At 42.4% G+C, this 13,936-nt stretch overlaps 1 protein-coding gene across 2 annotated transcripts in view; it reads right to left on the minus strand.

The window, feature by feature from the left end:
* Positions 1 to 13,936, minus strand: part of CFDP1 (craniofacial development protein 1) — an 82,978-nt gene that overhangs the window by 6,295 nt on the left and 62,747 nt on the right. The window contains exons 6-7 of one of the 2 annotated variants that reach the window (XM_084906767.1): positions 5,900 to 5,989; positions 5,083 to 5,241 (exon numbers count right to left, since the gene is read on the minus strand). In XM_084906767.1, the coding sequence (XP_084762893.1) occupies positions 5,083 to 5,241; positions 5,900 to 5,989 (249 nt within the window). The remainder of the gene's footprint in view (positions 1 to 5,082; positions 5,242 to 5,899; positions 5,990 to 13,936) is intronic. The other variant, XM_084906768.1, reaches the window with a different exon arrangement.

The following is a 13,936-nucleotide window of genomic DNA, read 5'->3' on the forward strand; positions in this document are numbered from 1 at the left end:
CTAACGGACACACTAGTTTTGCCTATTTTTGACCTTCATAGAAACGAAATCATACTGCATGAACATCTTTGTGGTGTGTTATTAAAATTTATTCATGTTCCTTCCCATTGCTGAAGAGCATCCCCGTGAGTGAACATGTTACACGTTGCCTGTCACACTATTGATAGACATTTGAGTTTTTCTAGATTGGGCATATTATGTAAAGTACTGTTATTTAAATTCTCACATTTGTCTTTTGGGGAACATATAACTGAATTTCTGTTGGGAATACAGCTGGGAGTGAAATTACTAAGTCACAGGGAATAACTACACTGAGCTTCGATAGATAATGCAAAATGGTACATTTGAATTTGCATTATTATATCTCCCAGATAAATTGAACATTTTTATCATGATGAGACTGCCTTCTTTATTTCCGCTAATGTATCTGCCTTAAAGTCTACTTTGTATAATATACATTAAGTTGTATAGCTATCATTTTATTTTGTGCTTATTATTTGTCCTGCATGTTATCTTTTAGTGTCTTCTTTCACAAATCATTTCATTATTCTCCCTCCATTCCTTTGGAATTTATCCAAATATGCACATTTAATCAACACCTTTACCCTTCCTCCTGGATAATAAAAGATCTTTGAAAAACTAAACTCCACTTATCATCTTCTAACTTTTATATATTAGTTGCCAGTTGTTTAATACTATGTTGCTTTAAGGGGAAAAAAACCCTGCCCTAGCCAGTTTGGCTCAGTGGATAGAGCATTGGCTTGCAGACCGAGGGTCTTGGGTTGGATCCGGTCAAGGGCACATACCTCGGTTGCAGGATCCTCCCTGGCCAAGGGCCCTGGTTAGGGTGTGTGCAGGAGGCAACTAATTAATGCATTTCTCTCACATAGATATTTCTGTCTTTCCCTCTCACTTCCACTTTCTCTAAAAATAAATGGAAAAATATCCTTGGGTGAGGGGAAGGAAGGAAGGAAAGAAGGAAGGAAGGGAAGGAGGAAGGAAGGAAACCTAATACTATACAAGACATTAACATTATTGTTTTATATAATAGGCACTTATTTAAATTCACCACATATATACCTCTTTGTCTGCTAGGTGCAACTTTCTCAGCTTTCATTATTTTGAAAATGTCCATATTTTCCCTCATTCTTGAAGGAGCCAAACAGACTCGTAAACAGATGAGATATGAATCTCACATCTTAATCTACACACACATAATACAGAAGTCTAAGTTGGGGGTTGTTTACTTTGCAGTTTGAACAGATCATTCCAGCGTCTTTGGCTTGTACTACTGCAGATAAGAAGCCACGTGTCAGTCTAATGCCCATTCTTTCACAGAACTGTCTTTTTTCTGGCTGCTCTTAAGATTTTTCTGTTTGTCTTTGGTTTTCTGCAGTTTCGTTCTTTTATGTCTATTATAATTTAAATTTCTATTTTATTTATCTTGGGATTTTTTGTGTTTTAAAAATTCTATAAAGAGATGTCTTTCATCTTTTCCTACTTTGTCCTCCGAGGTGCTTAACTTCCCTCCTATATTTTTTGCCTTTGTGAACCATATTCTGAATTAATTTCTTCTAGCTGTTTTCTAGTTCATGGATTCTTTTTTCAGCTGGTTCATCTATTGTTAAGTCTAATCATTTAGTTTTTAATTATGGTCATTATATTTTTCATTTCTAGAAATTATTTTTGTCTTTTTCCACTGTGCGAGTATTTATTTTTTAAAGTTAAAAATCTGTACCTAATATTTCCATTACCTAAAAACTCTTTGCAGATCTGATCCTGTGCCTGCTGTTTCTCAAGGTGCATTGTTCCCTTATGTGAATATTTTAAGGCAGCAAAATCATTATTTAAAAAATTGGAAATAATAACAAATCTAGCTTCAAATTCTATAAAATTTTTACAAGGGCAAAAAAATGATAGCACTTACTACACTGGAATTAGCATCAAAACACAAAAAGCACAATAATCTTTTAATCCCAATCCAATCTTATTTTAATCAAAAATACCTAACAGGAATAATTTTATCATGGGTCATGAATTCTTATACAAGATCGACTTAAATATGGTGCTTGTAAAAAGGTCACGATCTCATAATAAATATGGGGGAGGCCAATCATTACTCAGAGGTAGCTTTTTTTGAGACGTTATCATATGTGCCCTTTCCCCTTCTTTGTTCAGTAAAGATCACTTTGTTCCAGGGGGTTCTCCACATCTTCCTGCAGAGGATCCTCTCCCTAGATGATGCCTCTGGTTTTGTTGGCATCTGTGTGGGAGAATTTGGGGGCCTGACCTGCCTCTGCCCAAAAAGACCTTACAGGTTTGGTTCTTGTGCTTCCCTCCCTTCAGCTCTGTGGCACTGGGCGCACTTCTCAGTAGGAATCTTCTTGCCCTTCATGATATCATGTTTTGAAGTTGGCTCTCTAGTTACCATGTGCTGGAAAGGCTCACCCAGCAGCTGATTGTCTTGCTCTCATCTCTAGAATTTTTTAAAAATTTTTTATTAAATTTATTGGGGTGACATTAGTTAAGTCATCTCTAGAATTCTGATGCTGTAATCTAAGTGATTCTCAACCCTGGCTGTGCATTGGAAGCTCTAAGCAGGGGTGGTGAATGTGCGGCCCGCAGGCCATATAAGTCCCAGGAAACCATTTGGTCTGGCCCTGCCAAGGCATTAGGGGTGAGTTAATTGACCAAATATAACAGGCTAATTTTTAAGTTGATAATTTTGAATGGCCAATGAATGATGTTATAAATATTCAAATGGCCCTTGGCAGAAAATAGGTTCCCCAACCCCGACTTAGGGTGAATGTAAAGAGATAGACAAGTATGACTCTGATTTAGCAGCTCTGTAAAAGGGTGACCCTATCCCCTGAACTTTGGACAAACACCCAGAGGATGGGGTTTGGGCCCTTTGATCTGCCTGCAGGAGCTAGGAGCGAAGGGTAAAAATAGCCAAAAGCAAAGCACAGAAGTCATCAGATCTGCCTTGGAAAAACGTGATCAGACCTGCAGAATCACCTGGCCAGGAGAAGTCTCAGAGAGAGGGAAAAGCAGAGCACGTATCTACACACACATAATATAGAGACTTCTGTATTACGTCTGTGTAGGTAAAAGATATGAGAGAGAGACTTACATCTCATCTGTTCACATGTGTGTGCGCGTCTGTCTCCTTCAAGAATGAGGAAACACATGGACATTTTCAAAATAATGAAAGCTGAGAGAATTGCCCACAGCAGACAAAAAGGTATATATGTGTCAAATTTAAAAGGTGCATACAATCAATTGTCCCCTAATCCAGTTCCTCCATTTCCCATTGCCTGAAAAGTCCTCCTCATGGAGCAGATGTCTTTTTCAATCTCATGTTCTCTTCCAGCTTTAATTTTATTAACTGTCCCTTATCTTTAAAGCATCACTCCTTATTTTTATAAGACCTCTATTAGCTCAGGCAGAATAAACATTGTTCAACCTGTATCCTATATAATAAAAGCCTAATATGCAAATCAACTGAACGGCAGTGCCAGACCAGCCAAGGTAGGTGCCAGTGGGCAGAGGGAGGGGACGGCAATCAGGGGAGACAACGCTGTCCTAATAGCTCCTCCAGTCACTTCAGAGGGAGGCCACCAGCTGTGGCAGCAGCAGTCTCTGGGCACTGGGGGGTGGGGCTGGCCACTTCGCCTCCTGCAGACAGGGAGCGAGCGGGCCTAAGTCACTGGGCGCAGGGGGGGCTGAAGGACCCCCTCCAGTACATGAATTTGTGTGCACTAGGCCTCTAGGAGAAACATACTGGCAGTTCTCTGCAGCCTTAGATCACTAGGCAAATGTACGTGACTACAGCTAAGTCGAGGAGTGGGGAAGTTTGGGGCAGATGTCAGAAGCCTTCTCTAGATAACACTGACTTCTGTCTGCGCTTTACCCGGGCCTTCCCGGTGGCTTTGGCACTTCCGCCTGTTCTGTGACATTTCATCTTTGACAGACTAACTTAGAAGCTGGTAGTTAAACAAGCTCATAAAGTCAGTAAAAAGTCTTTTTTTTCTACTGATATGATCAGCTTCCAAGTTCACTCAAATAATCTTAAAGCCTAATTTAAAATATATAACCCTCCAAATCCCTCATCTGTCTTTATTAGAGTTTAGCTTGTAAATAATCTAAGTGCCTATCACTTAACATGTGACTTTATGTGACAGGCATTCTGCAAAGGGCTTTATGTATAGTGCTTGTATGTATTATACATATATTACATGTAGTATTTCATGAGATCCTCACAATCACTAGGGGTGTTATCATTATTCCAATTTTATTGGGGAAGGAACTGAGCCTCAGAGACATCCGGTGTGCCTCAGAGAGAGCCCTTACTGGTGAGGATTGGGGTGAGGAGCTTCCAGGACTGTCTGATGAGCCACATGGCACTTCCTGTCACTATTAGGGTTGGGCAGTATTGACCTTGAGCCATGGGCCCACTTCTGTTGTTGCTTTGTTCCTTACCCTTCTGTGGTTCCTAAGTACTCACTGAACACTTTCTCTCTTGATATTCTTAAACAGATAGTTTATGGACATCCTCTTTGTATTATAAAGTGAAGAGGAAAGGGTTGCAAGTGATGGCAGGGCTGGCATGCCATACAGGCTGAAGCCAAGGGTGAAGCCCCACTCTGAATCATAATGACACGGATAAAAACAAATCCCACGGTAATGAGACATCTAGGCATTCTGTTGGCTGCTTTTGAAGCACTGAGTTAGTTTGGCTTCTCAGAAGGCCAAATAACTCAGGCCAGGCCAAGACTGATACAGGGAGCCACATCTGACCATGTGAATCAACGAGGTGACTTAGAGTTCACAGGAGCTGTTAATTCAGCAAGTTCAGATCCGCAGACGAGACTGTCCCTGAGAGAAGTGCTGTTCACATGGCCCTCCCTTCCTGTCACCTCCAGTGATATTCTCACTGCCAGGACCTGCCCCACTTAGAACAGAGCTTCACTGACAAACCAAAGTACTCACATTTTTCATTTAAATTGGGTGGCCTGTCTACAATAAACTATTTCAGAGTTCTTAGGGTTTTTCAGAGGAATAGCAGCTATTCATTCTTACCCTTCCTTTCCTCGATTGTGGATGGCTAGTTCTTCACCAATGCCCTCTTCCTCCTTGAAGCTCTCCCAGTCCAATTTGGACTTCTCTAGGGTGCTCATCTTCTGCTTCTTGGCTCCAATTTTTCCCAAAAGGCTGCTCATTCCACTTGGTCTTTTTAATCTAGGGAAAGTGAAAACATGAAACATGTGAAAACTATAATCTGTTGATTAATGGTTCTTCTGATTGTCACGGGGCTCCTTGGATTCAAGTATTTATTTTAATGGGACATGTTTGGATCTAGGGTACGTTCTGTCTAGTATGGAGAACACGTCAAATAGAGCAGAAGTCTAATGCACTTTTCCTCTGACCGTTCAAGGACCTGGGGACAGAAAATCCTGAAGACCTCTGCATGTTCTGACAGGCCTCTGCTTACAAGAAGGGAGAAGCAGAGCATGATTCAGACACAGCTTTGGGATTACATGCCTAGGTTCATATTCCAGCTCTGACTGACTTGAGGCTAGTTATCTAACCACATCTGCCTCGATTTCCTAATCTACAAAGTGAATAGTTACTCATGGTCTACAGAGTATCTTACTCGTAAAATGCTTAAAACAGCACCTGGCACAGACTGAAGGTGCAATACATGTTAGCCATACTGAATCACTGTCATCATTTGTGCACTAAAGCCCCAGGGAATTCTTTTAAGAGAAAGAGAACCAGATCCCAATAGTGATGATCAAGAAGTCACATATCTTTGAAGGATTCTGAGATCAGTTTCCTTTCAACTCCTGTGAGTCAGGGTCCCGGTTTTCCCCAGGCGGTGGAGAACATTCCTTACCCTGAAAGCAGGGAATGTACAGCCTGTGTTCTATTTGCTGGTGCTGCTATCATGGGCTGTGGGAGAAACCCCATATGCCCAAATTCAAGTCTTGGCAGGTCAAATGTTTCCAGTCAATGTTATGTGATAAAATAAGAGAAACAGAAAGCAGCTAGTCAGCAAGAGGCGGTATTAGGGGAAGGATACGGCTTTTGGCCTCTTCATGAAGCCGGTTATATATCAGCATGCAGGAAACTGGAAGTTATTTTCTGCTTCCCTGGAATATGCAAGAGAGTTAAAGCATTTAAAAACCTCTATGAGCTAACATCATAAGACCTACTGATAACGTCAATACCTTTCACTTGCCCAGAATGCTGATTCTCCAAATGCTTCATAAACATTTTCTTATCTTATTCCCCCTATGGCCTGTGAAAGGAGCACTGTGTCTCAGAGCTGGAGGAGGAGGCTTCGAGATGACCTTGTGTCACACTAACCATTCTGAACCCCCCATCTCCCTGCAACACAGGGCTGGTGAAGGATGGATCTCTGTCCTGCCCTGGAGTGAACTGACAGGCCAGTGTCCACACTGCACACAAGACTCTTGGGGCTGAAAATTTTCCCTCCACACTCTCACTGTATTCATGCTGACTGAGAGGATATTAGCTTCCCTGTTGCGGTCCTATCTCATTACATGCTGTTAGCTTAAGATCAACTCAGAATAGGCTGGGCAGGTATCCTCATCTCAAGGCTTAATGAGAATAGTTTTCTTGAGCTGGACAAATAAACAAAGCTTGACGAGGTTAAATGATACAACAAAGGTGAAACCAATAGAAAATGAAGACCCAGGAGGAAGCAGTGTACTGTGCTATTTCGCCTCTAAGGTGAGAATTTACTTGAAATATTTTGATAGCTATTTTACTTCCCAATTTGCATGAGGATTTTCCAAAGGGCTCTTTATGAGCTTTTAATCATATCTTTTAATTTTCCCCCCAACAATCTCTTCACCAACACACACAATTTTACCAGGATCAGAGCATGATTAGAAACTAAATATGTCAAATCTCTTTACTTCTCACTTGCCTGTCAGTAACTTGGTTCACATTGTTATATCCTTTCACCTGGGTAATTCAGCAGCCTCTTCACCCGTCTCCCCAACTGCTCTATCCTGGCATCTATTCTACATGCTGTCATTAAAATGCATTTTCTAAAACACAAAGCTTACTACGTCCTCCTGGGCCCCTATTGCTCTTATAATAAGTCTAAACTACTTAACTAACAAAGTTCCTCCTGATCTTCTCTCACCACACCTAACCTTGAAACCTATTCTCCAACTATACAATCCTGAACCTCTACCTCACCTCTCCCTGCCTCCCATTCACCTGGCGCTGTGTCAGCTTAGAAACCACTCCCTCCAGCAAGCCTTCCAAGACCCTGCCCCTCAATCTCTAGATTAGCTATCTCCTGGTGGTGTTTCTATTGCGCCCAGTCCTTTTCCTATTATAGCATGAATCCTTCCCATAGCAGATGCTTGAGGACTCTAATTTTAGCTGTCCCCCACACTGGTCAATTCTGAGTAAGCTCAGAGTCACTGCTGACATTCCACCAAAGCACACACCTAGAGGCTTTCCATTTCTGACTGAGGGGCCGCCTCCTTTGACCCTGCCTATGTGTCACCAGCAATCCCTGGACATGTGGTGGAGTTCATGCCATGAAGACCACCCTCATGGGGACAAGAGCTGGTGGCCAAATGGCCCAGCCTCCCGTCCTCACACGGGCAGTTCTGGGAGGTACTCTGAATGCTTCTCAGAAGTTCTGGTGGCATTGAACCCTTGTGGCCTTGAAAATACACAATTGTATTGGCTTCTCCTCATTCCTTATCTTACTGTCACACCCCCTACTCCCCACTCCTGCTTGCTGGGATGACTCCCCAAATAACCTACCTGCACTTAAAGTCTTACCTAAAATTCTGCTTCAACAGGAATCTAAGACATTTAAGAGAAACAGGATTTTCCTTATTTGGATACTCCAGATCTCCCCAGAGAACATGGATGTAGTCCTGCAAATAGCAGGCACTTGATAAACCCAACAATGTTACCACCAGTCAGTGGGAGAGAAGCAGCTCTTTATAGAATAAAAAGTGTTCAAAAACACTTTTAAGTCGGGGGATTCTAAGGGGAGCAATTTCCACTTGTATTCACCTATCAGCTCTCAACAACCAGGCTCCCCCACTGTATCAGTGCAGTACCACAGTGCAGTACCCTCAGCCTGCAGTTCTGATATTCCCAGATTATAGCACCTGTCCCACAAATCACTTGGAGAAGTCTATGAGAGAATAATTTTTTGCTGCATAGCAGTGAAGAGACTTCCAGCAAAGCAAAAACCCATAACCAGCTCCCTTTTGCTTTGTTCACCCTGAACATCAGCAAAATGTCACCTGTGCCATTATGCTTTAGGGGAAAGCTTCAGGTCTGTCTTCATTGGATCATTAATATGGTTTATAATTTCCTAATTTGATAGTCCTTTAAAAAATATATTTTATTAATTTTTTACAGAGGGGAAGGGAGAGAGATAGAGGGCTAGAAACGTCGATGAGAGAGAAACATCGACCAGCTGCCTCTTGCACACCCCCTACTGGGGATGTGCCCACAACCAAGGTACATGCCCTTGACCGGAATCAAACCTGGGACCTTTCAGTCCGCAGGCCAACGCTCTATCCACTGAACCAAACCGGTTTCGGCCTAATTTGATAGTCTTGAAAGGAAAATTACCTGTCTTTTATTGAAAGCTAAATCAAAGTGAATGACACATTTATAGTAGCAGCCAGAACACACAGAGGCTCGTCGGCACTTTCTTCCTGGAACCTGGCATGTGGGTTCCCTGCAGGTCTTCCAGCTCCCACTCACTCTCCCACCTTGACAGGGAGCTTTAGTGGCATACCCTGGCGACATGCCATCACAGGTCTCAAAAAGCAAGTTTACCAGGACGTTGGCCCCATCTCTGCCTTAAGGTTCACCTATCAGACTCTGAGGAAAGCTAAGGCATGCATGAAGGAATCAGCTCTGGGCAGGAGCTGCTGGCTCTCTGTGCTGTGAAAGGACACTGCAGAGGGCACCGAGGCAGTACATCTCTGTCTCTAAGCAGGTGGTGAGTTGAAAGGCAGTAAATCAGCACTGGTTTCCCATAGGCATTTGCCAGCTGAGTAGACTGCAAAGCTGTGGAGAGGGAGGTCAGAATTCCCTTGGAGACCTATTTGCTGTCAGCATGACCGATGCAGTTCTAGCACCACTGATTTCTCCCTGTTCTGAAGCCTAAGCCATAAGGACAAGGTACTATTGAAAAGTGGCTTTCACAGACCACCTCCATCCCCAGTCATGGATTTTTTGATTTTGCTTCTAAAGTGTGGTGAGCTGTATGTATCACAGAAGACTTCATTCAAGAGAATCCTCACCCACCTGTTGCAAGTCAGAGTCCAAAGAAATGCCCTGTGAACTGGCTCACTCACAGATGACATCCAGAATGTTATACTCAGACATGTCCAGAGTATTGTTGCCAAGATTTTTTCAATGTAACAACGATATTTCAACCACCTTCTCCTGAATGTCACACTACTCCATTGATCCTACCACCACAGTTTGATGAAAACACTAATTCTGTCTGAGGAGCAGGGCTTTCACGCTAACCGGTCAGCTTCCCACCACAGAGGAAGCATGGCTGAGTGCAGTAGGCATTCTGGTGAAAGACTCTTTAAAATGATAGTTGTCTTTTTCCTCTCTGAATCCAAAATTTATAACCATAATTTGCTAGAATTTACTGCTTCTCTTTAGCTCCAGAAATGTAAGCGTGAGAAAATTGATTGCAACTAAATGAACTCCATCCTGCTGAGTCTGTCATAAAGATATTATAGTAAGTGTTTGCTTGGCTCCAGCCCCATGAGCATGGATTCAGGTTCACCCAAACTGTAGCAAAAGCACTGTTCTATCTGGCCACTCTCAGTTAGGCTCTGGATCCTACTGTTATTTATAAGAGGTACTGGAGCTTGGCTAGCATGTCTCAGTGGTTGAGCTTTGACTTAAGATCCAGGAGCTCATAGTTCAATTCCTGGTCAGAACACATACCCGGGTTGTGGGCACGGTCCCCAGTAGGGAGCATGCAGGAGGCAGCCAATCAATGAGTCTCTCTCATCATAGATGTTTCTATCTCTCCTTCTCCCTTCCTCTCTGAAATCTGGAAAAGTAACTTCTTAAGTGGAACTAGAAAGAATGACAGAACACAACTGGTTGTGAAGACAAAGTGGGAACATCTTTCCTCATTATTTTTAAAATCAGCTCAAGCACCCAGCCATCCCACAGAATAGACTTTTAGGTTTGGGGGTACATTTAGAGTCATTCATCATTGTATTAACCCAACAGAGATTACTGAGAAATTACTGTATACCAGACATTATACTTGGAACTGTGGACACAATACAAGGCATAATCTTTGGCTTCAAGGAGAAAATTTAACAGATGAGATAATCATATAGGCACAAACTGTAACCACATACTAGGAGGGCATGGAGGGAGCAGCTGAGAGGCTGTTTAATCCACCCCCCCCCCTTTTTTTTTTTCTTTAGAGAATCCAAGAAGGATTCCAAGAAGATTAAGAAACCTGCCCTACTGATAGCACCCACTATGGCCTGTGAAAGAGGAGCACTGTGTTTCAGAGTTGGAGGAGTTGGGACTAGTACCCAGTGCTTTTGACATTCAGCCTGTCTTCTACAACTTGCTGATGCTGGGGATGGGGACAACTTTTAGGGATGCCTTCCACACTCTGATTTCTATCCTTGCTAATTTTGGGGGGATACATTCTTATTTCCCCTGTTGTCCTGGATCTCAATATAGGATATACAGGCCCATGTCTTACACATTTTTAATATATATATATATTTTATTGATTTTTTACAGAGAGGAAGGGAGAGGGATAGAAAGCTAGGAACATCGATGAGAGAAAAACATCGACCAGCTGCCTCCTGCACACCAACCACTGGGGATGTGCCCGCAACCAATGTACATGTCCTTGACCGGAATCGAACCCGGGACCCCTCAGTCCGCAGGCGGACACTCTATCCACTGAGCCAAATCGGTTTTGGCTGTCTTACACATTTTTGATTCAGTCACAGTATAGCACAAAGCCTTGCCATGGTACATGATTGCTATATGTTTAAAGAACTAAGTTCCCAAGACAATAAACTCATCCAATTTTTTCTCATAACAAAAAGATACAATATTATATTTTAACTGACAAGCCAGAAAAGATAGCTCCAAAATTGAACCAGCAAGGATGGGGTCAACACATGTGCTTGGAAGCACAACTGATCTTTATTTAACTTCAAACATACAGAGTCTGGCTCAAGTCTATGCTTCCCATCTCATAACTTGCATAACCATTGAAATGCAAATTATTTGGAACAAAGATTCTTTGGCAGAGATATGCAGTTTTCTTAGTATTTGTCATCTGTTTACAATGCAGGAGCAGACTTTTTTGTAGCTCATACATGGTCTATTTTCCAGAACCATACAAGGATCTGGAAATGGCATGGTACTTTCTGAGTAATGGGAAGAAAGTTTATGATGATAATCCTTCAGTGAGAACTGTCTGCTTGGAACCAGTGTTCTCTTTTAGATTTTCTTTGGATTTAGCTGAAATCCCTAAGAATGAAAAGTAAAGTCGTAATCCCTCGGCCAGTGGTCCTCCACCTTTCTAATGCCGAGACCCTTTAATACAGCTCCTCATGTTGTGGTGACCCCCAATCATAAAATTATTTTTGTTGCTACTTCATAACTGTAATTTTGCTACTGTTAATGAACCGCTCTATAGCAGCCCACAGGTTGAGAACCGCTAGCAAGGTCGCCTAAGACCATCAGAAAATACAGATATTTACATTACGATTCACTAACAGTAGCAAAATTACAGTTATGAAGTAGCAACAAAAATAATTTTATGGTTGGGGGTCACCACAACATGAGGAACTGTATTAAAGGTTCTCGGCATTAGAAAGGTTGAGATCCACTGCCCTAGGCCAATTTATTCCACGCTTGTGTAAATTTCTAAATAATCTCCCCAAAGGCCAGACCACTCAATGAACAGACTGGATGCCAGCAGTACCTTAGGGAGAGAGTTTAAATCCCATTCACCACCCAGCCGGTGTTGCTCAGTGGTTGAGTGTCAACCTATGAATCTATGAACCTGGAGGTCACGGTTCGATTCACAGTCAGAGCACATGCCCAGGTTTTGGGCTTGTTCCCAGTAGGGGGCATGCAGGAGGCAGCGAGTAAATGATTCTCTCTTGATGTTTCTATCTCTCTCCCTCTCCCTTCCTCTCTGAAATCAATAAAAATATTTAAAATAAATCCATTCGCCGAGACCGGTTTGGCTCAATGGATAGAGCGTCGGCTTGGGGACTGAAGGGACCGGGGTTCGATTCCGGTCAAGAGCATGTACCTTGGCTGCGGGCATATCCCCTGTAGGGGGTGTGCAAGAGGCAGCTGATCGATGACTCTCTCTCATCGATGTTTCTAGCTCTCTATCTCTCTCCCTTCCTCTCTGTACAAAATCAATAAAATATATTAAAAAAAAAAAATAATAAATAAATAAAATAAATCCATTCACCTCCCAACCTTGTACTGACAGTATTCTATGGGACATCGGGTTCAGGAAACTGGAAAACCAGAAGTAACACAAGAAGTTCCACATGATCTTTAACATTCTGTGGCTTGCAAAATTGTCAGTACTCTTAAATCTATTACTGACATTGATAAAGTGCCAACAACAACAACAAAAAGTGGCATCTATCAGCAAAAGGTAAAAATAAAAGCTGGCAAATAGCAGCAGCGTCACAGTTTTTCTACAAACAGAATTTTTTTTGCTACTGTTATTGCTCTTATGCCAATCCAAGAATGAATCACACTTAAGTTTGTCTGACTTGATTTCAGTTGCTCTACATCTTTATAGCATATCTCTGAAACATACCTACTTAATTCCATGTTTGAAGTTTCATTAGTTTCCTTTCATCTTTTAACCCGGCATGGTCTCTGTCGCTAATTAATGTGTAATATGTAGGACCATACTTTAAAGAGTTCTGAATGCTCATTTCTGGTGCCTCATTCTATAATACCCTGACCATGTTCTAAGGATCTTATTTGAAGGATAAATATTCAGAAAATCACAAAGGGATGATAAAATTTTGACTATAAGGAAGTCTCTAAACAGTGAAAGAGCGGTAACTAGAAAAAAGGCCAGGATTTATGGGGCATCAGCAGAGTCCTACTAGATCGGACAGGCCAATGGTGAGAACAGAGGTCTCCAGGCAACCCAGAAGCATTTACCTAAGTGTCTGAACACTGTTCTCAAGTAGCTAGGGGACTGTATGTATAAGGGTTAAGTGACACAGAAATCAGTGGCAAAGAAAATCTCTTCTGGCCAGCCCATTAGACGTCTAGAAAATGACGCTTTGAGTTTCTTTCTCTTTTGTCCCACTCCCATGTGGTTTCATCTCATTCCCTGGGAAAGAGATAATGCCATATCCCTTCCTGCTTCTGCTCCCGTAATTTCCTTCCTGTGCCATTCCCATGGTGGCGGGTCATGGCAAAGCAGAGAGAGGCCTCCATTTCATCGCAACTGGGGAGTGAAGAAGCCTGGGGGCCCTCCGAGGAGGAGGGTAATGCCTGGAGAGGGAGGATGCTTTCCCCCTCAGGTGCGAACTGCTGTTGCTGTAATCTGTATGATCAGGCACAGCTGGGAAGAATAATTTATTGACCAACACAAATAGGCCATCGGCATTTGAGACAGAATTTTAAAGGAATTATTAAATACAGCTTCTAACAAAGCGCATAATGACATTTTTCTTTATGTAGAAGCCTCGGAATCAACTGGGGACAGCATAGCTTGTTTTCCAGATACTGGTTCCATACGGGCTCTTAGACAGTCACAGCCACAGAGGCGAAGAAAAGGTGAGGCTGAATCAGGATCTGGTAGCTAACAAGCCAATGACCTCTCTGAGGTGACTTGTTGGCTTTCTCC

Source organism: Pipistrellus hanaki (assembly GCF_964339955.1).
Source record: "Pipistrellus hanaki genome assembly, chromosome: 15".
In the NCBI taxonomy this organism is placed as follows: Eukaryota; Metazoa; Chordata; class Mammalia; order Chiroptera; family Vespertilionidae; genus Pipistrellus; species Pipistrellus hanaki.